The sequence below is a fragment of the Meriones unguiculatus genome, chromosome 20, assembly GCF_030254825.1.
Source record: "Meriones unguiculatus strain TT.TT164.6M chromosome 20, Bangor_MerUng_6.1, whole genome shotgun sequence".
NCBI classification, from domain to species: Eukaryota; Metazoa; Chordata; class Mammalia; order Rodentia; family Muridae; genus Meriones; species Meriones unguiculatus.
Window position 1 is genome coordinate 56,229,301 of NC_083367.1, and position 27,644 is coordinate 56,256,944.

A 27,644-nucleotide genomic window follows, 5' to 3' on the forward strand; every position below is an offset into this window, starting at 1 on the left:
AGGCAGAAATCCTATCGTAATAGGCCCCGATAAAAGCAATTTAGCTCAAGCACAGAACAAGGACTTCAAAACAGCAATTATAAATATAAAGTCCATAAAGAGAATATAAACAAATACCTGAATAAAAACAAGCAGCTGAACAAAATATATGAAAGTCGATTTTAACAAAGAAATAGGATCACTAAAGAAAAGTCAACTTGAAATAAAACCAGAAATGAAAAAGTTAGGATGCCAAACAAAAACCTCAGCGGTAAGCCTCACCATCACATATGAACTTAAAAGCCACTTAGAGGAAATGAATAGCTCAGTCAAATAAAATTCTAAATCTAACAAAATTCAGACACAAACATCCAGGAAATCTGGACACTATGAACAGACCAAACCTACGAATGATAGCTACAAAAGAAGGAGAAGAAACCCAAGTCAAAGGCACAGAAAATACTTTTAACAAAACTCATAAAAGAAAATTTCCCCAATCTAAAGGAAAAGATGCCTATAAAGGTACAAGACGCAAAGAGAACACCAAATAGATAGGACCAGAAAAGAAAGAAATTCCCCGTGACAAAATAATCAAAAGATTACATGTACTGAACAAAGAAAAGACATGAGAACCTACAAGGTAAAAAGACCAAGTCATATATAAAGGCAGGCCCATTAGAAAAACATCTGACTTTTCAACGGAGGCCCTCGAAGCCAAAAGAGCCTGGATGGACTGTCCTACAAACTCCGAGATACAACAGATACCAGCCCAGACTACTATATACAGCCAAACTGTCAATCACAATCGGCAGACAGTCTACAATAAGTCAAACTTACGCAATTTCTGTCTACTAGCTAGGTTTATAGAAAGCACTAGAAGAAAAACTAGTCTCAAGAAGCTAACTACACAAAAGAGGACACAAGGAATAAATAATCCCAGAATAGTAAAACAAAAGAGGGGCAAAATCACCTATACAACAACAACAACAACAACAACAACAAAACACTGCTCACTGGTAACTCTCAATATTAATGATCTTAATTTTCCAATAAAAAGACAGAGACTAACAGACTAGATTAGGAAACAAGAGTCATCTTTCTGTTGCACCTGTGAACTACACCTCACCATCAAGAAAAGATATCACCTTAGGGTAAATTCCAAATGTATCTTTGTTAATATTTTCAGAGGGGCTGCATCAATTATTTGTCATGGATCATGTGTTCTGTTTAAAGTACCAGAAGCAGGTATGTCCTATGGGAGTATAAGCTGGAAGTCCACACTGAGTTATACCTGTGAAAAGAAGACCTGAACACATGGTCTGCATTCAGAGGTGGTGCAGTTATAACCAGGCAAAGAGCTCAGTTCTCCTGCATATCCTTAGGGCCAAGTGGCAGCAGACGTCTGTGTCACAGGAACAGGACTCTCCTTTGCACACTTCCAACAAGAGGTGATAGCTTTTCTGAACTGTAAGAAACTACCTTTATTTATAAAATTATTCTAAGTTATGTGTAGTCCTTGATTTCACGGTAGTTGATTTATACATATGAATAATATATATAAATAAATTAATGTTCTTCAGTAACTACAAAGGATTTGTTCCAACACACCAAAAATCCACAGAAGCAACAAGCCCCTCATACAAAATGATTCAGGAATCTGAGGGCAATCTAGCCACAGTGTCTGTACCACACTGATTACCAAGCTTGATTCAGCGGAGTGGCTGGCTGGGTGGGTGTTCCCTGGCTCCCTCGCCATGCCACCGTCCTTCCTGAAGCGGCACCCAACCTTAGAGAACAACTTACCCAAACATGTCCCCTGCTAGAACCTCCCAACAAACTGATTCAGGATTTGCGCATGCCCCGCACACATGCCCCTAAGCACTTCATGCCCTGCGCACACACTCCTTTATACTCCGTGGCCTGCATACATGTTCCTATATGCTTCAGGTCACCTCTAGATCAGTTAAACCCAGTGTAATATAAATATTATCTAAATAGTTGTTATGCTATGATATTTGGGGAATAGTGACAAGAAAAAACATCTGTACATGTCCAGATAGATGCAGTTAAAAAAATTATTTTCAATCTATGGTTAGTTGGGGAACCTATGGCTATAGAGAAAACGTTGGTATAAAAACATGTACATAGATCTTGATACATATAGCACAAGCCTGGATTTTTAAAACAGTGTATAGATAAATATATACTTTTAAAGCAATTATGAATGACTGTATGCTCAACATAAGCAACTTTGAACAGCAGACTTTGTACATGGCCTCTGGGGCTCCATGTCCTCACAGAAAACAGGACAACAGAACTACAAAGTGAATGCAGAGCAGGCCATGATGGGTGAGGATATAGGAAGGGCAGCCTGGCTTCACCCTGATGTGCACACAGTGGACCTGACGGGTGAGTGTGGACCAGGGAAGCCACTCTGACATCAAAGAGGCTGACAAAGGCTTCTCTTCAAACTGTGAGATGACCAGGCCAGGACCTGGAACAACCTGAGCTCCCGAGAAGTAGGGTATAGCAGCTGTCAGCGTCCAAAATGACAGCCATCTTGGAGCTGCTGACCAAGGACGACACTCCTCCTTTTACTTGTGCAGACACGGTCACCAAACATGCCTGCCATGCACTTGCTATGAGGTACCAACTACAGCAGGAAAACGGCTGGAAACAGTGCTGATGCTGTGATCACAGCATTGCTGTCTCCATGGCTGTGCTGACTATACCTGTAAATTCATAAGCTGAGAGGTTGATTTTCCTTGGAGGCACAAGGCCTGAGCGATAAATGCATGCAGGTCTTCCAGGGAAAGAGTGTCCACCTGAAAAGCACAGAAAAGGGCCAGTGTGAGCCTACTGAAAAATCAACACTTTTTATAAGTGTATCTCAGTTACCAAATATGGGTATGTTTACCACACACACATGCACACAGAGGTGCACACACAGGAAAACATACATGTGTACATACACATGAACAGTGATTGAACAAGTGACATGACATGGGGAGATGGAGAGACCACAGCCTCTGCTCTCATCATTCACAACCCTAGGCCACAAGCTCTCAGCAGTGTAATGGGGCAACCTGGTCGCATGAAATGTACGCGACAGATGACTCAGAGACTGAGGTGGTGTGCCCAGGGCTAAAGGAGCATCCAACTTCAACAATCCTGGATGTAACCTTTGTCTTTGGAGCCCAACAAAGTAAACCAGGGCCCTCCCACTCTGTGGAATCAAAAAGCAAAAGTATGGAAGAAGGCCAAACGGAGACAGAGAGGGGCTAGCTCGGCCTTTAAAGTAAGTTACTAGGTTAAGAGACCTAAAGACACGGTGCCTGTGTCCACTCAGCCTCACAGATCCCGAGGCTGACATGGCCTGTGCTTAGCCACTACAATAGTAAATCTTCAGTGCCGACTCTATTGGACTTTGGGTAACCATGGAAACACACACTTCTGGGTGTGTGTACAAGGGTGCCTCTAGAAAGGCTTCATGTGGAGAGAGACCCACAGTGACTGTGGGTGGCACCACCCCATGGGCAGGGGTCCTGGACTGACACAAGAATGAGCTGAGCATCAGATTCATATTTCTACGCTTCCTGATTGTGAAAGGAATGTGACCTGCTGTCTGATACATCACTGCTTCCCTACCTTCCCACCATGAACTATACCTCCCAAAATAAAGCCTTTCTCACTTAGGAGGTTGCTTCTGCCAGGAATTCGAACATAGCAATGAGAAAGGTAGCTAAAATGACCATCTAGTTAGCTTTCAAGTACTGGGATAAAACAGCATGAGGCAGTTTGGGTGGGGTGGGGAGTATGTCACTTAAATTTCCAAATCACAGCACATCATCAAAGGAAGTCAAAGCACCTGGCGGTAGGAAGTGGCAGAAGCCATGGAAGGTAATGCTTACAAGCTTGCTTCCTGTGGCTTGCTCTGCCTGTTTTCAGATAGCACCCAAGACCGACAACCCAGGGATGGCATCAGCAATAGTGAGCTAGATCCTCCCATATCATTTATCAATCAAGAAAATGCACCACAGGCCAACCTGGTGGGGACATTTTCTCAACTGAGAGTCCCTCTTCCCAAATGACTCCGGCTGGTGTCAAACTGGCATACAAGTGGCTGGAAGTGACCTGCATCCTGACCACACTGGTTATCAAGTAGAATCAATATGTTAACCACTCATGAAGCAATTCTACTCTTATGCAAGAGCTCTTTCTGACAGGAAGGTGTGCACAGTGGCAGCAAAAACCAAGCAGAAAGAAACAGAACAATAACAAATCCATTCATGAAATTTAACCAAAAGCACCTGAAAAATAAAATGCTTGCATATCTCCTTCAGATCAAATGGCCCCCACAAACAGAAAGAACCCTGGCTTTATGCCACCCTAACCCTGAAACACCCCTGGAAAAACACTGTGCAGCCCTTGACCCAGGCACAAAGCTATCACTAAAGTGTTCAAGGGAAGACACAGGCCACTGAGATTGGAAACGCTGACCTATCTCTACCCTGTTCCGTGTTTAATCCAAAGGAGGCATCACCGTTATAAAAATGAAAACAAAATCCTGCAAACATAGGGTTTGTGACAAGGCTGAGCACATGTATGGATTAAAAACCCATAAACCACCATCTCTACTTAGACTGAGGTTTGCTAGTATGTAATTTTGTCCACAATTAGTTACGTTTGCAGGCTGGTCTTAAACTACCAGCCTAGCGGAACCGCCCATCTCCCATGTGTCTTTTCTCACAGGGAACTAGGCATGATTGGTAACTCCATGGGATTTAGAATTCACTGTGGGTGTGTCTGTTGGGGAGTTTCTAGGCTGGGTTAGCTGATATGAGAAGAGCCACCCCAAGTGTGGGTGGAACCATCTTGTGGGCGAAGGTCCCAGGCTGAATCAAAGAGGGAAAGTAAGCTGAGCACCAGCGATTACCATTCTGCCACATGAATAGGTTCAGCTGCTGTGAGCGCCTGCCACCATAGCCTCCCTGTCCTGAAAGGCTAGGCCCTCAAACTGTGCGCCAAAATAACTCTTCTTTCTTTGAGTTGCTTTGGCTGGGAGTTTTATTGTAGCAATAATCAAAGTAACTGGTATAAACCCATTTCCAAGATTTCCCCAAATCAGACTTAAGTCTTGTGAAGTAGGCTGGACCAAATAAGACTAGTTTCAATTCAGTTTTCATATAATGAATGTTAAGCAATTTTATTCCATGCTGCACACCAAAAGGGCTAATTGAGGAGCTGGCTCAGTGTTTAAGAGCACCTGTTGCTCTTGCAGAGGACCAGGATTCAGTTCCCAGCACCCACATGGTGGCTCACCACCACCCGTACCTCTGGTTCCAGGGAACACAACGCCTTCTTCTGGCCGCCATCGGCACCAGGCACACAGGTACACATGCATACGTGGAATGGTGGAACAAAATACCCATAAACATACAATGAAATAATAATTTTAAAAAGCCAATTTAAGCTTAATTATATAAAACTATGATACTTTATAACTTATCCTCTTAGGATTACCACAGTGTTCTGAGAGAAAAGTCAACCCTGTAAACAAATATATATGACCACTGAGTTGTTGACACACTAGTTTTTTGTGTGGAAAGTCCTGACTTAACGTCTCCATGAGCACGTTAGAGGATTGTGTTCTGTGGAAAGAGGCCGTGGGAACTGGCCCATGGAAACAGTTACTGCATGCCAGGAAGATAAGGCCAGAAACGCAGGACTATCCATGCTCACAGAATCACAGAACTGTTAGCTCTGCTTTACCTGGACAAAGAGGTAGATGAGGAGGCAGCATAGCGCTCGCAATGGGCTTTCCACTGCCTGAAGCTCTTCTCTGGAGGAAGAGAGGTTGAAGCAGGCTAGCAATGTGTCCAGGCGCCGGGCCTGGGCTTCTGGCTCTTGGCTCAGCCACAAGACTTCCAAACTAGGTGTACCCCCTTAAACAAAACAAAACAGAAATTCACATAGCATGATCGTAGTACACTTTTGGAAGGTCAGTGAAGAACAGTCACCTCCTTCCTATCTGATTTACTTGGGGACTCGAGGCTTGACAGAACCAGAGGGCCAATGTGAGCACAGCTTCTTAGTTTCAAGGAAACAAAGCTAGTGGGCCAGCACATAGCCCAGTGAAGACCCGTCCTGATAGCTAGGTTTTTAGGGAACACGGGACTTTCACTTATGTTCATGGTGCACACCTACAGTTAGGAGTGTTTTCAGAAAAGACACAAAGATCTAGTAACAGGATGCCATCCTCTGAGGAGATGCCATTCCCCCATCCTTTCAGTTGGCTCTAACTCCTCTAAATTGGTGGGTTTCTTTTCCTTTTTTTTTTTTTAAGATTTATTTATTTATTTTGTATACAATGTTCTGCCTGCACATGTGCCTGTAGAAGAGGGCACCAGATCTCATTATAGATGGTTGTGAGCCACCATGTGGTTGCTGGCACTCAGGACCTTTGGAAGAGCAGCCAGTGCTCTTAACCTCTGAGCCATGTCTCCAGCCCTAGTAGTTTTTTATATTATGCAGGTATATAGACAGTTAAAAAGAAGAGATTTCCTTCCTGTTAACTTGGCAAGGACAAGCTGCCATGAGTGCGGGTGACAAAAAGCAGCAAACTCTACACAAATATGAAGGTGCTGCTCCAAGAATTCTCCTGGCAGCTGTGGCTCTCTGCTGGGCACTGACTGAAAGCCAGTGCCAAAAGTCCAGAGCAACTACGGTGGAATGTCTCACATGAAAACAAAGCAGCTAGCCAAATGGCATCACGAGCCAGTGACTTAAAGGCAATTCTTCTTCCTTTGTCTTAAACACTGTCATTCACTCCTCCCCTAGTGAATTTTGCATCACCAGAAGCAAAACAATGCAATAAGCCGCTTGCAGTCCTGAAAATGGTAAAGTGTTTCATTTACCAAATACATTTTTTTGTTATTAACTTTGGGAAAGCATTTTCTCTGAGAGGAGGAAAATGCTGTGTGTGATTGTCCTACAAGACACTGGCACTTAACAGACCGCACACCAAGGTCACACAAGGGGTGTCTGAGAATCCGTCAGAAACTGCTCCCCAGTGAGTATGACGGGGTGCTGCCTGCAAGCCTGTGACCTAAGAACTGTTTTCTGTTTAAATGGTTGAAAGGAAATAAAAAGAAAACTGCTATTTCCTAGTACAAGCAAATACAAAACCCAGCATCAATTGAGTGTTCATCGAGTGTAACCGGAAGGTTGCTGGGCTCACGTGTGCACATATTATCTGTGATTATTCCAGTTTGATGACACAAGTTCCAAGTAACGGAAAGCCACAGGGCCCACAAAGCCTAACACGTTTACTATGAGACATTAAGAACAAAAGGCTTGCCAACCTCTGATGGAAGGAAAATAATGAATTTCTGCCATCATAGTCATTTTAAATATTAAAGTACTATAAATAAAAAAAAAATAAGCAACACTCCCACACTTTTCTACCCAGACATTACAGTATTTTAAAATACAGGAGTAGAACAGTATGAAGACTGTTATCTCTCCCTGAAGAACACTGAAGTAAAGACTGAAGAACTTACCTAGCTGTTCAAGACAGTGAAGACCATTTTTCCATGAAAATGATACTTCTGGGTAGTTTAATATTTAAAAAAAAAAAAGATTTGTGAAATATATCCAGAATCACAGGCTTTGGAGATGAGGAAATTAGTCATTCCTTGAGTAAGTGAGTGATGATACTCACTCATGGCCTTCATTTGTTCAGGGACTCAACTCTAAGAGACAGCTTTAGATATCAAGGTAAGATTTTAAGCATCTAATGAAAAAGTGCGTGTCCTAGGAGGGAGGGGTACTCAGTGGCAGAGTGCCGACACAGCATCTAGAGGACCTCCCTTTGATCTTCAGCACAAAGAAAACGAAAACAAGCCATAAAAATGACGGCCAACTGCTGCAGCCTGGGAAGAGCTTGCAGTAAAAGGTTATGCATTAGTGCAGTGCTGCATGGCTTTAATCTCAGCATGCAGGAGGTATCAAAGGCAGGTGGAGCTCTGTGGGTTCAAGACTAGCCTGGTCTGCACAGAGTCCCAGGATGGCCAGAGATACACAGAGAGAGCCTGTCCCAAAAAGAAAAAAAAAAAAAAAGATTATGCAAGCAAACTGAAATTTAAGAATGCAAATATTAAGGGCTGGTGTTTAGCATGCAGAAGTCCCTGGGTTAAATCCCAGCTGTGTAAAAGAAATGTAAAGATTTTACCACAAAATTACTGCAGGTCAAATGGAAAACCAATCGTACTCAGGAAGGGGCTCTGAGCAGATTTCAAGAAGAAAGGCAGGCACCTGGGCACTGTTGCCATTGCAGGCAGAGCAACGTGCATGTGCTAAGATCAAATCCTTTCTCCCCTTCTAACCAAACAGCAAGCACAGCAGAGCGAAGAGCCGCTGACACGGACGTGAGATTTCACCTGGTGCTCCCTTCCCTTACACATAAAAGCCTAATTTCACATTAGCTACCAGACAGAGCATCTAAAGAGCAAGAGTTATTTCAGCTCGCAGTTTCGGAAGATTTCAGCATGTCACAGTGGTGATGACAGCAGGTGACGAGGCAGCAGGCGCTCACACTGCCACCCACAAGTTGCAGACATTGGCCATAACCTGAAGCAGGCGAGGCTCACTTTTAGTGACCCACTGTCCCAGCCATACCCTGCCCCAGAAAGCACCACCACCCGAGGACCAACCGATAAAAATACGAGCCTGTCGGGAATTCTGGATGTAAGGAGTAACAAATACAAAAATGTCTAATTTGTGGAGAAAGTTCAGAGCGATTATAGACGACAATCAATCCACGTGACATATGCTTCTGAGTAACCACACGTGGCACAATGGTGGGTACCGAAGGCCCAACTGGGAACAAGACAGACCCAGGGAGCTCACACATGGCCAAGAGGAGCAACAGGACACTAACACAGCCACGACAAGAGTTCCATGAGGAAGACGGACATGAGCTAAGACTGAAGAAAGAGGACTCAGCCTGGGTGAGGAGACACTTGGGAATGGGAAATGTCTCAGGCCTTTAGGATGGAGCCATGAAAATAAAATGGAGGTGAGCACAAAGGGAAGCTGTGATCACGCCTGTGAATGAGGACTATGGCTGTAACAGGAACTGACCAAAAACATCAGAAAGGAAACACAGGGGCTGAGGGTGGGGCAGACACAGCAATCCTAAATCAAAGCTGAGGTGCCATTCCCTGCACTCAAGAAGAGGCATCCATTTCAAAGTGTGGCTCTGCAGTGGGGCCTCACAGGAACCAGTACCGAGCCAGAACTGGAGGCAGCAGTGCATAGGAAGAGACAGACTGCTTTTTTGGCTCCTGGTCTTCAAAGGCTGTGGACACACTGGTGACATACCAGCAATGAATAAAAACAAGCTTGCAGTTGACAGGCTCCATTCTCTCCTCCCAGACCTGTGCCTTTCTGTAAGAGTAGCAACTGGTAACTCAGAAGTACAGTCCTGGGCCCATCCTACTGTACCCAACTAAAAATCTTGGGAGTCAGCTAGAAATTCTGTTTTTGCACTCAGATCAGGAGATTCTGATATATGCAAAGTCCAGTATCCTTTACAGCCTTCAGCATTTACAGGCTAAGATATGTTTATCAGTTATTAGAAACTGGTCCTCGAGAAGCCTGGAAATGTTAGATGGAAAGACCAAACCCCAAATCTCTCTTTTAAGATTTTTTTTTTTTGGCATGTGTGTGTGCTTGTGTGATGTGCACGCAGGAGCCCATCAGATCCTCTAGAACTGCAGCTACAGAATGTTGTGAGCTGCTGTGTACTGGGAACCAAAGCCTGGTCCTCTGCAGGAGCAGTACACTGCTCTCTTAACAGCTGAGCCATCTCCCCACTACCTCAAAACCAACCCCCTCCCTCCTTCTTTCTCTTTGGAAGGATAATTTCATTATATATTATGTAAACAGAAAATAGCAGTGTACATTTAACCCAGTCTGGTGGAGAGTTCTTTGGTCTATGTCTTTTCCAGCTTGGCAATGCAAGGCATAGATTCTTGGACCTAGAATGTTACCTCTAGGCAGAACTCATCATGTCTGCCACTGTAATTATTCCTGATAGCTTCCACTAGCTCAGCCACAGCTACTGTGTCTCCTGTTAACTTGTGTGAAGGTGATGATGGCGCATGTCTTTCTGTGGACCAGTGCTCCAGATTGGCTTTCTCCTTGACGATATAGTAGGTGACATCATCTTGTAACAATATAGACAACCAACTCAATGGGGTCTACCTCATGGGTGACTACCACCAGTCCAGACTTCCTGTTCCCCACCTAGGTAGTATTGACCCCTACTCAAAGGACAGGTGGTCTCTCAGTGGGGTTGTCCCCTTAGCCAGCAGCTTACTTCTCCGCATGAGCCAACAATTCTGCTGCTTTTCTTGCTTTGTCTTTGGTCTATACATAAGAAGCTAGTTTGATGGTCTAGGGCCTAGGTGAACTGGTTAATTGCGGGAGGTACTTTCAGGCACTTGTAGCCCTTTGCTTCTGCAGCTGAACGGACTGGGGTGAAAACTCTTTGGGGCTAGATGACTTATCTAAGGCCCCAAAACATAAGCCTTTTCTCTTTATAGTAGCAGCTACAAGGGCCACTTTCTTTCCCTTGGCCTTCTTTTCTGTTGGCATTTTGGTGGGGTGAAGGAAATAGCCCCAAATCCTTTAATACCAGAGATTTTTATTTCCAAACGCAATCAATAATTTGTTTAGTCAAGAAATACCAAATGCCCATGTATGCTGACTGTAGGAGATAAACCGTCTCTGTGGCTTTCTGCAGAAGCTGTGGTCTTACATGACACACTGCCCACAGCAAGGTTTTTGTCTCTAGATATCAAAAATGAATATTCCCAAATGTGTGACCCTCTGATGCAACTACACAAAGGCTTAAGGACTTTCTCTTCCTCCTCCCATTGGTCTCCAGTATCGTCCTCACCAGGGCAGGGTGGGGTATGTTTTGAAGGATGCCTAGATTAATTTTTTATTTTTATATTATTATTATTATTATTTGGTTTTTTGAGACACAGGTTTCTCTGTGTGTAGTCCTGGCTGTCCTGGAATCACTATGTAGGTTGGCCTCAGACTCACAAGATCTACATGCCTCTGCCTCCCGAGTGCTGGAATTAAGGGCGTGTGCCACCACCGCCTGGATGATTAATTCTTTTTAATAGTAAGCTCTAAGAAAAATGACTCACTGGTTGTTGAGACTGCCCAAAAATAAAGGAGATTTTTAGTTAAATGACTGTACTTTACAAAAAATATGTTTAGCTAGGCATGGTGGCACACACTTTTAATCCCAGCATGTGGGAAGCAGAGGCGGGGGATATCTGTGAGCTTGAGGCCAGCCTGGTCTACAAAGTGAGTCCTGGACAAGCCAGGGCTCTGTTAGACAGAGAAACTCTGTCTCCAAAACCCAAACAAACAAGCAAACAAATAAAAAGTATGTATAACAAAACAATAAAGTGATCAGTTGGCATAGGAAAGAACTGTACACGTATCTCATCCACAACCACACATGCACACATATACATGCACACAGATGCACATACGCTTTCACTCACATACACTCATACTCGTCCACACTGTGACACACACAATCACACACACTCTCAGACACTCATTCTCTTTCAGTTCACACATTCACACACACACCCTCATCCAGAGTCCAGGCTAAAACAAACCATTGAGGAACCAATGGAATCCCTAAATTTTATGCACAAGAAAAGGGAGGCTGAGGTATTTACAGCCTGAATTCAGAGACCAGAATACATACTCTGGTCTCCAGATCACAGCGAGATAACATCAGCTTCAAAACCCAATTACAAATGTAATAAAAGTCTATGTACAGGTAGACAGGATGTCTAGACTTCAGCAAGGATGGAGTCCATAAGCCAAGCAAGGGGAGGCCACTTCTGAGGCCTGCAAGACCTGTGGGAGACCAAAGTGGGGTTCCCCAAATAAGTACAAAGCAATGCCCAACTTGTGCTCTCACAGGAATAACCACAAATGAATGAATAAGACACAATGAATACATATATGAATATGCAAAGCCAGTACTTCTCCATACTCTTCCTGTGGAACTAAGCAAATTAGATGCCAGGGATTTTTAGTTACCTTAAAAGTATTTCTCAACTCTGTTTCTAAGGTGGTAAATCTAATTAAAATAAAATCAAAACAAGCAAACAAACAAAACTTCCAGCAAATATAGAACTGCCTGGCTTGTGTCCACTGAGGATATTAAATGTGAAGCTATCAATTAAGGAAAAAAAAATAAAATAAAACCCCTGCATACTCACATGCAAGTGAATCTTATTGGAATACATTTCAAGTGGCTATTTCTCATAATAAAAAATTCTTCATACATAAATGAACTAGATTGCATTAGAACACTGAATTCTACACATGGCTAAGAGATCTAATTTCATGTTTTCTTGTTACAATGTTTCTATCTTAGTATATGCAAAACTGTCACAATGGTTACTAAAAAGTATAGAATGAAACACTTATAATACATATTTGTGACACCTGTTTGACAGTGTCACTGTTTTTATAGGTGGTCCACATTATTTGTGGAGGAAGTTGCAGAGGCAGACAACCTTCCACATGGCTGTACATGTTCGGGACACAGAAATCTTTCCTGATCTACTCAGGAAAGGAGTACTAAAACAAGAACGCAGAAACAGAAGGGGTCAAACACGGTACCTTTTCTACAAAACGTAAGGCTTCACCTTCTTTATACTGTGAGACTCTTCTAAGATGTCCTGTGAGTTCATGGTAAGTCAGAGGCCCTTAAGTAGCCAAAAACCATTGCTTACTTACAAAGTGCTGAACCATACTTAACAGTTGTTCAAGAGAGACAGGAATTCAACCAGACTCAACCCTCATGGTATAAGACCATAAATGAGGTGGAGAAAAAGCTGGAGAAGCAGCTCATGGAGGAAGACATACACTCCTTGAGCTAGGGAACAACACTAAATCCCTTCCTGTGTTACCAAAATACACCTTTCATAATGTCTTGTCCAGCGGAATAACGTGCATGCACAAGCAAGCATATCAACACAAGGAACACAGAAGCGATATGACTATCAGTGAGCCCTGAACACAGCTGACCCACGCCGCGGCCCACTTGGGCTGCTATAACAAAGTACTGCATGCTGGGAAAGCAGTTAGACTCTGGAAGCCTTGGACCAAGGTGCTCTGTGTCTGCTGAGGGCTATTTTCTGGTGCACAGGCACTGTGTCCTCGAGGGGGAAAGAACAAGAGCATTTCCTGTGGTGTCCTTTTATAAGGGCACTATCCGCACCTAACCACCCACGCATTTCCCAAAGGTCTCCTGCCTGTCTAGAACTATTACATGTGTGGCTCTGCCCTCAGCACATAAGTCTGGAGAATACAGCAAACAGAGTGCGCGTCCTGCCGTTTCCTTGTTGTTCAACTTCCAGTTCCTTCTTCCTTTTGTACCCTCCCTCCTTTCTGAACTCCCTCCTATTCATTCTCTTTTCCTTTTTCCTTTTAGACATAGTGTCTCATTATGCAGCCTAAGCTGACCTTGAACCTGGAACCTTCTTCCTCTTGCATACTCAGGTCACAAGCATGTGACGTAACATACAACTCTCCTCCCTAATTTTTAAAGAATTTATGTTTTTTTAATTTTTATTTTTTTCCTGCAATCCTTTACTTCCTTGTACTTTATTCAAAATATCTGGTTTCTTTTTTTATTACTACTAGTCAGGGAAGCAACATCATGCCATGGGTGCTGTTGGAGGGAAAGGCCTTTAGTGAACTGTAGAAATGATCCAATAAAGTCTGAGGAAAGGCCTTTAAAAAGAGAAAGAACAGAAAGCTCAACGAGCTCAGTGAGGCAGCCAGCGGGAGCTATCTTTGAAGAAAAGCTCCTATTTGACATGGGGATAAGACACCCAAGGCTGCAACAAAGCCTCTAAGTCTCTCCTGATGACGGGACGGGGGGGGGGGGGCGATGGAATCTCTCTCCTGATGACGGGAGGTGGGAGCCGATGGGATCTCTGTCTGTGTCACATGCTTTGTGAGGAGAACGCCTTCAAAGGCACATCCTAGGCACCCACCTCCCCCAGCTGGAGGACCCAGCTCCTAAGTTCCCAATAACACCATCAGATTTTGACTCCATTAATGGCCAGTGCCTTTGTGATCCTGTCACAGAAACTCAGGGAGTTGGAGAGGTGGCTTGGTAGGTAAAATGCCCACAGGAGGAGGGAGGACCTGAGTTTGATCCTCCAGAATCCATCATGCTGCATATGCTGCCTGCAACCCTAGGTCTGAGGAGGTGGAGACAGTGCAGCCGCTGTGGCTTTCTGCTCAGCAAGTCTAGCCAAATCACTGAGTTCCAAACTCAGTCAAAGAATCAAAGTGAACTTAAGAAGATACTCAATGTTGGCCTCTCCCTAAGCCCCCTAGCCCCTAACACACAAAGCCTATAAGTTAATAATTCTTTATCCCTGGAGTCTTTCAGGGGATAAGAATTGAAGTGGACATTAGTCAACTCGTAATTCTGCAAACAGACATTCATACAATGCATTCTTTCTTGAGCTGACCCCCTAAGACGAAGAGCTTACGGCTGTGCATACCTTCAACGGTCATCTGCAGAGGCCTAACAAGGTCTGGGTGCTTCAGGGAGTTTCCAGGGTACACAAACCACTCCTTGACCACTGGGCCGATGCTGGCTCCATCTGAATAAAGAAAACAGGTCAGTAGGTACAGGACCGCAAAGTCCTTCCATAACCACTTGCCTCATGGATTTTCCTTCCCCAGGGATGAAAGCAATCATGTCACCAATGGCTACTGTGCTTCTCTAGCCTAACAGTGGCCCACTCATTCCTTCCACATTGCTTTGCTAAAGGGGAAAAAAACAACAAACACAGAAATCTCTGAACCAACTGAAATTTTACAATAATTCCTCACCAAACATAGAAAGGGACTTTTGTTTTGAAAAGTCTAATGTAAGTTTTCTAAGTGGCTTCAGATACTGAGTTCAAGGCCAGAAGGAATGGGCTGGAGAGATGGTTTGGTGGTTAAAGGCACTCAATTCCCAGCACTCATGTGGCCACTCCCCAACACCCGAAACTCCATTTTCAGGGGATCCGACGCCCTCTTCTGACCTCCACAGGCACCAGGCACGCACAAGGTGCAAAGATATACATCCAAGCAGAACATTCTTTTGTTTGTTTTGTTGTTGTTTTTCAAGAGAGGATTTCTCTGTGCAGGCCTGGCTGTCTTGTACTTGCTTTGTAGACCAGGCTGGCCTGGAACTCAGAGATCTGCCTGCCTCTGCCTCCCCAAATGCTGGGACTAAAGGCGTGCACTTCCACACCTGGAGGCAAAACACTCATATGCATAAAAAAATATTGTAAAGCCCCGAAAGGACTCTCATAGACATTCACACATGGATCTCCCCCCAACCCCCACGCCTCTTTTAAAGATCTGTTTATTATTTATACAGCATTCTGCTGCAGGCCAGAAGAGGGCACCAGATCTCACTATAGAGTGTTATGAGCCTCCATGTGGTTGCTGGGAATTGAACTCAGGGCTTTTGGAAAAACAGCCAGTGTTCTTAACTTCTGAGCCATCTCTCCAGCCCCACAGATCCACTCTTGAACCGACTTCCTACGATGAACAGATCAAGGCTGACTGTACCTAATGGAGTCATCTCGGTTCAGGGATGGGTCCTCATCAGTGAGACCTCCACCATCTCCCCCAGCATGCTTTACACTTTGAAAAATCTTTTCTCTATAACCCGTACTTGTTTTCCCCAGGACTATTTAAATATGGAAGCCTGCTTATATTTCTGGTTTCTTGCCTGAAAAGCCATGTGTGGATTACCTGTACACACTTCCAAGGGTTGTTTGGCCTCTCTCCTCAGGCAGAGAGAAGAGATATTGATTCTGACTACCTGGGAAGGAGCTGGCATTGGGCAGAGACAAACAACAGCAATGTTCACTCTAAATTTCATCACTCAGATGCTCCAATCTGAAAACAATCCTCCCAGCTCACTTGTTTAGAGGGCAGGGGTTTCCCCTTGGTTTTTTTTATCAGTTTGTTTTTGAGACAGGATCTCTCTACCTTGTCCTGGCTGTCCTGGAGCTTGCTATAGTAATGTCTTGTGGCGTTAATCTTTAACGGTGTTCTCAAGTACAGATCTTGCAGACAAACAAAAGCTGCTGTCTGCTTGTCCTCTGAAGATGCACTCCTCTACACTTCTCAGAATCCAACTCCAAACAGTCATTGCTAAAACAGACCACCTGGCTCTCACCTTTCCAGTCTCCAAGTAAAAGTGAGTAAACGCGCTGGCGGACTGGGCGGTAGATGAAGGCTTGGCTGGGGAGGGCCTGGTCCAGCTCGTCCTCCAGGGTGTTGCTGCACTCAATCTCCCCGCTGCTCAGGATGTTGTACACCAGGTAGCTTTCTGAGTGGACGTGCTGCATCCTGGCCACCTATCAAGGAGCCAGACTTCTGAGTTTGACACACAGACGGTCAATACCACTTATCACTTTATTTAAGATACTCACACGAGGAACTGTCATTCCAACACGACATCAAGTGGCATTTAAGTTTTCTTTATGTTTTTTTAGACCATTAAGTTACTCGCATTACTCTTCTCCTGTGTCCCCCAATCTACCACTACTTATACTTACCTGTGTAATGTCTTATTATTATGTCTGCTTGAGGCCTCCCAATAAACACCTCCTCACTGCTCTCCATTCTGGTTGTTACAAAGGCCTCCTGAACCTCCAGCTTGAGCATTTCACCCTACCAACTCATTCACACTCCCACCATGCTGTCTTCTTGGAGACAGATTAATCTGCTCCCCTGGGTAAGACATCCAAATGGCTACCACAAACTTTACTATGACATTCTTGGTCTCACTAGGCTTCAGACCTCCTTTATCTCTCAGAGAAACTGTGCTATACTCCTCTCAGGGAACAAACAGCACTGTCTTCCAATAGCAGCCCCCTCTTTCACCTTGTGTCTAGAAGCACAAATCTCCCGTCTTTCTTTCCACAGCTTCCTAACCTCCCACTTCATGACCCTCCTGGACTCCCCTCAGTCATGACCTATGTTCTCTATAAACTATTCCCCCTTCCTAGCTGAAATTAAACCACCGTTTGCTCAGGAGACTCAACTTTCAGTTCTCCTATCACACAGCCTGCTGCTAGAAGTTGTGCTGTATTTAGTTGTTTGTTCAATTTTTCTTACTCCCTCCCTTCTTTCTTTCTTCTTTCTCCCTTCTCTCTCCCTTCTTTCCAGCCACTGCACCTGGCTTCAATAATTAACAAAAGCCATGTCCCAGCATATGTCTTTTGACTCCGCATTAGAGGAAGGCCATAAGATGTGACTTAAACTCAACTTTCTCATGAAGTAAGCAGCTTAGATCAAAAGGTCTATAATGACCTACATGCAGTTTTTTTTTCAAATCTCATTATTGTGGGAATAAGGTTATTCTATATCTATAGGATTATTTGGAATTTTAAATCTAAACTGTCTACTGAAAGGCATTTAAAATGTTATGTTAGGATGACTTAGACTGTCAAATATTTGGATCTAATTTATATGCACCTAAGTAGGCCAAATTGTATGGATTCATTGTTGAGATCTGAGTTTCAATCACCCTATTCTTTATAATGCAAGTTTTATTTTAAAAAGCCACTAGATCACTGAGAGGTTTAAATGAGCTGATCCACTTAAAATGTCTGAATGTTTACGCTATCAGTAAATACCAAGTGAATCACTCGGGAGTAGTTAACTACTTGCTCTAATTACTAGACACATACATGCGGCCTAGCACACTGTTGGAACTTCTTTAAACCAAGGCAAACCCACTACCAGGTTTTGACTATTTTTGTTTGCTTTTGAGATTTTAATATAACTACAATGTTTCTCCCTTCCTTTTCCTCCCTCAAAGTCCTCCCAAATACTCCTCCCAACTCTCCTTCAAGTATAAGACCTTTTTTCATTAACTGCTATTGTGCGCATATCTGTATCTGTATACACATATATACTCCTAAATATAACCTGTTGAATCCATACTTACATACATGCTTTCAAGGAGACAGACCATTTGGCACTGGTGTGTCCTTCCCTTGAAAATGAGAAGGCAGCCAGGTGGTAGTGGCACACACCTTTAATCCCAGCACTCTGAAAGCAGAGGCAGGCAGATTTCTGAGTTCAAGGCCAGCCTGGTTTACAGAGAGAGCAAGTTCCAGGACATAGAGGTCCTGGCTCTAAATAAAACAAAACAGACAAACAAAACAACACATAACAAAAAAAGAGAAGGATCATGAGAAACACTGTTTTTGAGAAACATTTTTAATGAAAACTCTAATACAGACATTCAACTTAATAGATTTTATGGTATTTTTTTACAGTAAAATTACATATACTTAATTTTCAATTGCCTCTTTCACTTCTGACTTTGTGTATATATGTGTGTTTTGAGACAGGGTCTCTCTGCATAGCCCTTGTAACTCACATGTATACCAGACTGACCTTGAACTCACAGAGATCCTAGGATTAAAATAATGTGCTACTATCCCCAGGCCACTTCTTACTCTCTGTTTCAAAGTTTGTATTTTTACAAATTTACCTAGAAAATAATAATGAATTATGTATACTTACTCTTCCAATAAAAACTTAATTTTAGCATATACATGTAGATAGAGATAGACAGACAGATAGATACTCCCTTCTAAAGGCATAATGCTTGCAGTTAAGTTATGCACTTAGGGTTCTTAATTCAGTCATGTTAATATCACCTAAGCGCTCTTTGGTTCTGCCATGCCCTTTAATTATAGTTTACTCAGTAACATAAAAGCTATATAATGGGCTGTTCAATCTGATCTTTAAAATGACTGGAAGAAGTATGCACGAGTAGCTGTGGCCATGCCTGCCATGGTTCCACATCAAGCCTATGAACAAGTGATTGTGGCCATGCCTGCCATGGTTCCACATCATATGAACATGTGACTGTGGCCATGCCTGCCATGGTTCCACATCAAGCCTTCCAAATATGTGGAAGTCATGCCTCTTAGACAAGTTTGCAAGACTCGACTAGAGTATGGGTGGAGGCAAGGGCAACACAATTAAATTCATCAGTAAATGTAAGACACGCTCTGTGACAACGCATAGCACTTGCTTTTGCCTGTGAGGTCTTCTTGACCCCTTCTTCCGTGCTGCCCTTTGCAGATCCCAGCAAGCAGTCTACCTACACCTTTGCCGTAGCAACTGTCCACAATCACCAAAATAGTCACTAAAATCTCCCTACTGTCAAACCCTGATGCATTTTGGTCCAAGCCCTACTTAAAAAAACTGAAGTCTTTTTAAAAACACTTTGACATATGCAGTTACCATACTTTCCCTTCCTACCACTCCTTCCCGCCCTCCACCCACCACCTTCTTCACAAATCTCTCTTGTGTCTTTATGTCTATTTGATTTGTTTTATGATCTACCAAGGTTAACCAGGGCCATCTGTGTTTCTGTGGACTTAGAGCTAGCCATTGGAGTCTGGTGGGCTTAGCAGGGGCCGCACCCTCTTTCTTGACCTTTGTAGTACTTACACTCTATCACTTTTCTCCTCTTATAAGAGAATTACTTTCTCCTCATTCTCCTTGTCTCTAAGTATTTAAGACTCCATCCTACATACTTTTACTGTAGGCTTCGAAGACACATAAAATGAGAATGGCTTCTAAGGGAAGAATGGAACTTCAAGCCCGGACTTCATTGTGTGCGCATGTCAAAGGGGCTACCCTCCACCCCTCTGTAGTGGAACTCAGTTACTCACCTTGCTGAAAACTGCACTTCTCCTCCCTTAGCTGCTGCGGCTACTGTTTCAGGTGTGCAAGGAGGAATTCTATGACAACACAAACCTATTTACTGCTGGTTTTACTTCTAAACCAGGGTATAAGCCAATCACAGTGGCACATGCCTGCAAGTCTAGCACTTGAGAGGCTCAGGCAGAAAGACTGAGAATCCTGGCAGAGGTCAGTCATGATCACTTCTGGAGAGACTAATACCCAAAATTCTTTCTCATATTTCTTTTCTTTGCACTGAAAACATAAATTCAATTTTTGACATCAGATCTTTATGGTTATTTACTTTCTTGGTGCCAGGGGTTGAATCTAGGGTCTTGGGAAGTATGTGGTCTACTGCCAAGCTACACCCCACCTGCTATCAGACCTTTAGATCATGCTACTTGATCAACAAAATGATCCAATCTGCTGCTCCTCTTGTGCCCCTCAGCATTTGCACCTAATTTATAGCAGAACTGGTGCTAAATCTCTACTGGCAGCATTCTTTCAATTATTAGTTTGTTTTTTTTTCTTTTTTTAAACTAGGGTGGGAGACCCTCAAACCAAAAGGCACAATGTAACTGCTTTTCCGCCTGCCATTTCCTAATTCTGGCTCATTTACCCACATTTGTCTTTTACTTGAGTTTTTGCAGTAGTTGAGTTTAAATCTGTTCTTTGCAGTATAATCAGTGTTTAAAAACAAACATCAATCTCATCACAGGTATTTCAAAATGTGCAACACTGCTTCACTAGGCACAGAAATGAAGCACTAAATTCTTTCATAGCAAATGAGGTTCCCTGCATGGTCTAACCGGAGTCGTCGGGCCCACCCTCTGTGCAAGAACTGAGAGAGCTATCCAGACTCTGGACTTGGTAGGAGGCAGAACAGCCCTCACAAGCAGACCCTGAGTCACAGAGAGCAAGTGCAGGACACAAACAGGAAATAATGGGAAGGGGACAGATGAAAACAGGCAAGCAGAATGGCTGCAGAGTCATCAAGGCAAACCAACACCATCTCCCTCTGGGATACCCAAGGCTAAGTTTTGGGACAGCTATCACCTCAGATGGCACATGAGACTAGGAGAGAGAAGCTTCAGGGGATCCCATTTACTTCTGTGCTGTTGGAACTCCTAGCTATACTTCATTTCCAAGTGGCCAGCAGAGAAGACAGTAGTAAGCTTGAGGTCAGATCCAGAGGCTGGATGGGGATCCTGGCATTAGGACCGGATGTCATGAGCCTTGGACACTGCCCTCAGTTCAGAAGGCAGCCAAGAGCTTCTCGCTCTGGTGACTGAACAGACATCATGAGCCTTGGACATCTCTGCCTTCAAGTCAGACCGAGGCCAAGAGCTCCTACACAGAGCTGGTGACTGAAAAGGTGCAATATGAGCTCTGCCTTCAACAAACAAGAATCTGAGGAGAGTCTTTGAAGGAGCTGTATTAAAGTGGCAGTTACATCTAATCTGCATAATAAAACTGAACGTTAAGCAAGGTCAGCCTCACCTTCTCCTTACCCTGAAGAGTGCCAACCTGTCCACCATGCCACATCCACTTTACTGCTCTCACACTGCCAGCACTGTCCTGAAGGGCCCCTGTGTCCCTCCATGAAGGTCCTTCCATGAAGCACTAGCAATACCTCCAAGTGCAAACAATCATTTTGTTTTCTGAATTTTTAATATCTGTCCACCTATGGCTCTCCTCAGGAATGTGAGAGTCTACATTTTACTGTGATCACTGTGACTTGCCATTCGGTAGCTTGCTACAATCCATTAACAGAAAAGAGGTCGATGGCTTTTTAAAAAGGGGAGAGACTGATGTGGCTGTCGCAGGAAGGAGTCACTAAGGAGCTAAGCTACAGTTGGGGAAGAAGTCATTTATCCCACAAACACTTGAAGAAGAGCTATTAAAAGACAGCATGTGAGGTGTAAAACATACAGCATTGGGAAAACAGAGGGATGCTGATCACCCAACAAGATTTCAACTGAAGTTCACAGAGGGTGGGTAAGACATACTTTTGACAGTGGCTGTAACAGAGGGGACTGGTGAGCACTGGGTAGGAGAAGGTGGAAAAGCGTGTACACTACTGTGAGGACCATGTGACCAGACGAAAGGTAGGAAAACCAGCCTGACAGAGGCAGGAGACAGGCAGAGGCTAGACACCATTATTTCTTGGCTATATGTTTTTGTTACAAAATAGTAATTATAAGAAAATACAAGATAAAGAGCTTTATTTCCCTACACAGTGTGACAAATGAACTAGAAAGGACAACAGCCTACTCAGGAGACGTTCTTGACAATTAAGATAGTAATTCCTACAACAGATAGCTGTGACTAGTGAAAAAAATACAGCTGGAAGAAATGGATACTGCACAAGCAGAAAACTCCTAAGGCTAAGAAAGGTTGGCTATGAAAAGTGAGAAAGTCGGGTATGGTGGCACATGACTTTACTCTTAGCACCAGGGAAGCAGAGGCAGGGAAATTATTTTGAGTTCAAAGTTAGCCTGGTCTACATAGTGAGTTCCTGGACTACACAGTGACACCTTGACTCAAAAGTGAGACAGAATTCCTAGATCTGTAGCTTGAAAGATGGTGACACAATGCAGCGCTCAAAAGTTTGTGGTAAAATCCTGCTTGGTTCTGAGCTTGCAATCTTTAGACATTCTTGTAGTTATCACCCTATCCATACAACCAAGATAACAGGACTTGGGATGTAGCTCAAGGTTAGCATATAACTTAGCACGATGGCAGAGTAGGGGATAACTAGAAAGTGCCTATTTCACAGGGCTGTTGTAAGAGTCAAATGAGAAAAGATAAACACAAAAAATTGAAAAACCAAACAGTAACTCTCCACTAAACTGAACTCTTCAAAGCTTACATGTTAACTTAGAATCAGCCCAAACTCCTAGCATTTAATAACTTTATAGTGCAGTTACACTCTGTCTTCTCCAAGCTTCCCTTTCCACAAGCCCTAGACTCTTGCCTGGATAGTTTACCAGTGTGCCTCACAGTGACACTAATTTAATCCCTACATCCATAGGGTTCCCACAACCCCACACTGCCTTATTCCAAGCAAATGTTGTCCTCCAGGAGGAGGCCTGACTCCATGAGGAAGCTTTCTCTTTATAGCTAACCCACAACATTCTCTCCTTAGAATTGCTACAGCCCTTTCCCACCTTATTTATGAGACAATAGCAAATGTATTTACAGTATGATTTCACGTACATAGTGACATCTTCCTAATTAGACTCAAGAGGTTTTTAGTCTGTATCTTCCCACAATGCCCTGCAGTTAATCAATAAATTCTCAGAACAAATCCATTAGTAGGCATACTTCCAAACATAACATTGTAGATGGAGGTGGGGGAGGGGCACAGCCACTTACCTTTAAGATTTCAGAGTTTGAAATCATGGTTACTTGTTTTACTTCAGGTTCCATATCCATGGCGTCTTCTTGTTTAATTTCAGATTGTGTATACATGAGTGCTTCTAGATTAAACTCAGAGTCTGTTTCTGAAGGTAATTTTTGCTTGAACTCTGGGAATGCATATATGAAAACTTCTTGCTTGGATTCAGGATCTGTGCACATAGGCACTTCTTGTTTGGATTCAGGATCTGTGGACATGGAAGCTTCTTGGTTGGATTCAGGCTCCATACACATGGGAACTTCTTGCATGGACTCAGGATTGGTGCACACGTGAACTTCTTGTTTGCATTCAGAGTCTATACACATAGGAACTTCTTGCTTGGATTCGGGGTTTAAACTCACCACCTGCTTGTCTGTCATGCCTTTGGGTTTTTGAATTAACCATGGAGACTTCTGTCCTGGCAAAAGATATGATGTCACTCCTTTGTAAAAAAGAGCTTTGTTTGTCCCCAGGGGTAACATCTCTTCTATCTTTTTCTCACCTTGATGCAAGTGAAGGACTTTGGAGATATAGTCTGAGACAGCTAAGATAATGTTTCCTTTCTTGCCAATATTCTCTTTCACAGACGCATAGGAGGACAAGCACTTGTACCGAAAGCTTTCAAACATGCCCTCTGGGGTGATGTCATTGCCAAGCAGACAGGCCAGCAAGGGAAGGTCGGCTACGTGGAGGCTGAGGCTCTCGCAGAGCTTCTCTCGACACAGCATGATGGTTTCGAGACTCTCCAGGCAAAGGTCGCCGATCGAAAAGTAGGGACAGGTGTCATAAATTAAGTAATCGGTGTCTTCCCCAAGGATCCCAAGACAGTTGTGCTGGAGACCGTAAGAAGCCACCTCGTAGTCTGCCTCCCGTAATGAACAGAAAGTCTCCTGGCCCAGTGTCTTTAGAGCAAACCTTGTAAATATGGCCAGGCCGGAGGGGATGAAGAACATGTTTCTGCCTGGCTGATCTCTTTTTGACTTGATATGGTGGAAAATCTTGGATATCTCCCTGTTGTTCTTAAGTCTTCGCTTTACCCACTCATCTCTCTTACCTGGTTCCACCATGCCATCAAAGAAGAATACCAACTTGATGCCCACAGATGTGAAGGCCATAACAAAATCTCTCAAGCCAGAAAAGTATTCTCGCCACTGGCCACCGCAGACCCAAGACTCTGGCGTGTACCAGTACCGCAGGCAGCACATGGCGTCCACCACGATGGTGGGAGTACATTCGGGGTACTTGTTTCGGTGCTGCCTGGCCAGCTCGGGGATATTTACCACTGAACATATATGTGGGCAGGTACTTCCCACAAACCCCTGCAAACCTCTCACACCCATAATTGAACTCGATGAGTCTGCAAAAAGCAAAATGAGATAAATCCACAATTAGTAACGATAACATTACTTCTAGACACTCATCATTTAACGTTCTAAAAATAAAGTGTATCACCAAGCTACATGACATACTGACTAGGAGTGTTTTCAATGAACATAAGGAGACGTTTTTATTAAGTATGCATTAATTTCTAGAGCAGGAAATTGTCTTTCACAGCAGCCATTTTCACCCACTAAGCCATCTTACCAGACTGAGTTAAGTTTTTAAAAGGGTAATTATCTCCCACCTAAGATTTAAGTATAAGTTATTTTTAAAATTTAAAATATTAATTGAAACATAGGTCATCTGCAAATTGGTACTCTTTTTTTTTTGAGATAGGGTCTCACAAATGTAACTCTGATAATAGATCAGGATAGCCTTGAACTCCTAGAGACCTACCTGCCTCTTCCTTCTGAGTGCTGGGATTAAGAGCTTGTGTCATTATACCTTGCTTGAATTACTTTTGATAACTAAAAGTAGCCATACACACACACCTGCAGTCCAGAAAAAGAGCATGCTGACTTGATGTACATAAAATTCTAGTTAACTGACAGATAAGCAAATCTGTGGTGATAAAAGCAGACCAGTGATTGTCATAAACATAGTAATAATTAATCTTCATCATAATAATGATGGCAGGACAGGGTGGTGGTGGCTCACACTTTTAATCCCAGCACCTGGGAGGCAGAGACAGGTAAATCTCTGTGAGTTCGAGGCCAGCCTGGTCTACAGAGCGAGTTCAGGAAGGCCAGGGCTATTACACAGAGAAACCCTGTCTTGAAAAACAAAACAAAACAAACAAAAAAAAAATGTTAAAACTTGAAAAAAAAATAATGATGATGATTACTGATTTGTAGAAAAGAAGTTGACATGATTTCCCTTCAGACGGGACCTTTCTTAAAGTTATAGCTGGGATGGCAGCCATATGATGGAACAATGAAGTAGACCAAGTCTTCAGGTCTAAAACAGAGGTTTATTAATAGAGAGAGAGGATGACAGGGTTGGTTAATATAAAAAGCCAGACCGTTCAGGTCCCAGAATACTAAGCGAGCTATAGCACCAAACCACAGATGGCATGGTGAAGTCCTCAAGGAAGAGAGAATTTTTTCTGTTTACAAGAAACAAAGGTAGTTTCTGATTGTAATGGGGGGGGGGTGTTAATTCCATGCCATGTGACCCAGCCTAATTGCCAGGAGTCACAAGGCATGAAGGCACCAGATAAAAAGTAAAATTATTATTCAAGGTTTTCTTCAGAACCTGTATGAGGGGCTGGTTCTTGCTGTGTGACACAGGCCTCTGGCAGGTCTGTGATCTAACAGAGCTGTCTCTGATGCCCAGGAATATACTCTGAAGTGACAGGTAAGAACACTACTGGCTATGCTGATAAACATATTTAATACAAATGTTAAAGCTTATCACACTATGCAGGTAGATGTGCCAAGTACACTCAATAAAAGTGCTTAGAAAACTACATAAAAATGTAGATAAAGATAAAAATAATTGCAATATTTGAGATAGTGACTTCATGAAAAAAACTATAAAATGGTTCAAGAGTCAAAATTTAAAATGTGGGAAAGTATCACATTTTTTACTTTATTTGGTAAGATGTATTTACATATGTCCTTATATATAATATAAATGAAAGACATTCTTTAGGCAGACAACAAGGTCCATAAACAGTAAAAAAAAAAAAAAAAAAATTAAAACCTTTTAAAATCCACAAAATTCCGAAGAACCCACCCCAAAGTTACAAAAGCAGTAAGTAATTGCTCAGGAGAAGAAATCTCTGAATAGCCAAGATGCCTGCAAGAGAGCTTCATGGATGCAGTTTTCATGAGTTGTTACTCATGCTGGAGTGGGCTTTTTGGTTATAGAGCAGCCTTTGAGTCACCCACGTCCCTGTAAATAACTTCAACATACACACAGGTTTGTTAAGCCTCACTTAGTTGGAATCTGGTTTTTGGTCTGTTGTCAGTGGCCCACCTGAGGTGAACAGGCTTCCTGAGGAAGTATCTATCACACAGCACACAATGAGCACACTGTAAAATAAAATTTCCCAAAGCCAGAAAGCTGCAGATATTAAATTATTATTCTTTTTCTTTACTGCTAAAAGCAGGTAAGGAAGTTCTCTGCTCCCTAAAGTAGTTATTATAAGATGACTGGAAAAAGAAACAACAACATACAAATAAATTAGGGACTTTTTACAGCTGGGTAATTGGGTAAGTCTTAATAGGTACCTAAGCAGTAAATAATGCTGAGACGAGGAAACTCTCCAAACAGCCCACTCCCACTGCTGCTCGATGGAAGTCCTACTGCTCAAAACAACCTGAGATGCCCTGGGAGGTGCTATAGTCAAGGTGGGTGGCAAGAGAAAGAATGAATCTGTTGTTGGTGCCTTTCTAAAATGGGTAAGGAACAAGCAGCCAGAGCTCCTACACCACACTAAAGTAAGGTCAGTAAAGGTCAGGAAATACCCACTAATGGATGGGAGATGGGGAAAAAGATCAGAGGCTCCCTGAAGAACGTGGTTGTTGATAACAGCAAGTCCCTGAGATGGAAAGGTCGGAGAGCACGTGCAGAGAAGCCTAAACCAACAGGATGACCAGGGGAACTGAACACAGCGGGGGCCTCTCCATCACTGCAAGTCCCACTTCTCCGCTACCCGAGCCTGAGTGCGACTCTACCTCGCTGGTCCTCAGCGTACTGCGGCTGGGCTCAGGAAGAGCCTCCAACCCGTTCCACCAGCAGGAGGGTGGCTGCCTCTATCCTCCGCCCGGGCCGCAGCAGCAGGGCGCCGAGCGGTCGAGGCGCAGGACGCGGAGGGGCGTGGCCACGGCGGGGAGAGCGGACTCGGTGCTGGGAGGAGCCCCGGGCGCAGAGACCGAGGGCCGAACCACGGCCCGGCCTACCCAGACGAGCTCTGCGGTAGCTGCAGACGCGTCAACCCGAGTTCAGACCCGCAGTCTCCGGAGCGCTCACTTCCGCTTCCGTTATTGCACTTCCGCCCGAGGATGCGCCTCTTTAGACAGGGCGAAGC

General features: G+C 43.6%; 1 protein-coding gene across 3 annotated transcripts in view; it reads right to left on the bottom strand.

The window, feature by feature from the left end:
- Positions 1-27,644, bottom strand: part of Fam120b (family with sequence similarity 120 member B) — a 60,350-nt gene that overhangs the window by 15,913 nt on the left and 16,793 nt on the right. For 2 of the 3 annotated variants that reach the window (XM_021657411.2, XM_021657410.2), the window contains exons 1-6: positions 27,292-27,644; positions 23,209-24,587; positions 16,295-16,475; positions 14,613-14,714; positions 5,752-5,924; positions 2,712-2,804 (exon numbers count right to left, since the gene is read on the bottom strand). In XM_021657411.2, coding sequence (XP_021513086.1) covers positions 2,712-2,804; positions 5,752-5,924; positions 14,613-14,714; positions 16,295-16,475; positions 23,209-24,570 — 1,911 coding nt within the window. In that variant the 5' untranslated portion in view covers positions 24,571-24,587; positions 27,292-27,644. The remainder of the gene's footprint in view (positions 1-2,711; positions 2,805-5,751; positions 5,925-14,612; positions 14,715-16,294; positions 16,476-23,208; positions 24,588-27,291) is intronic. The other variant, XM_060373311.1, reaches the window with a different exon arrangement.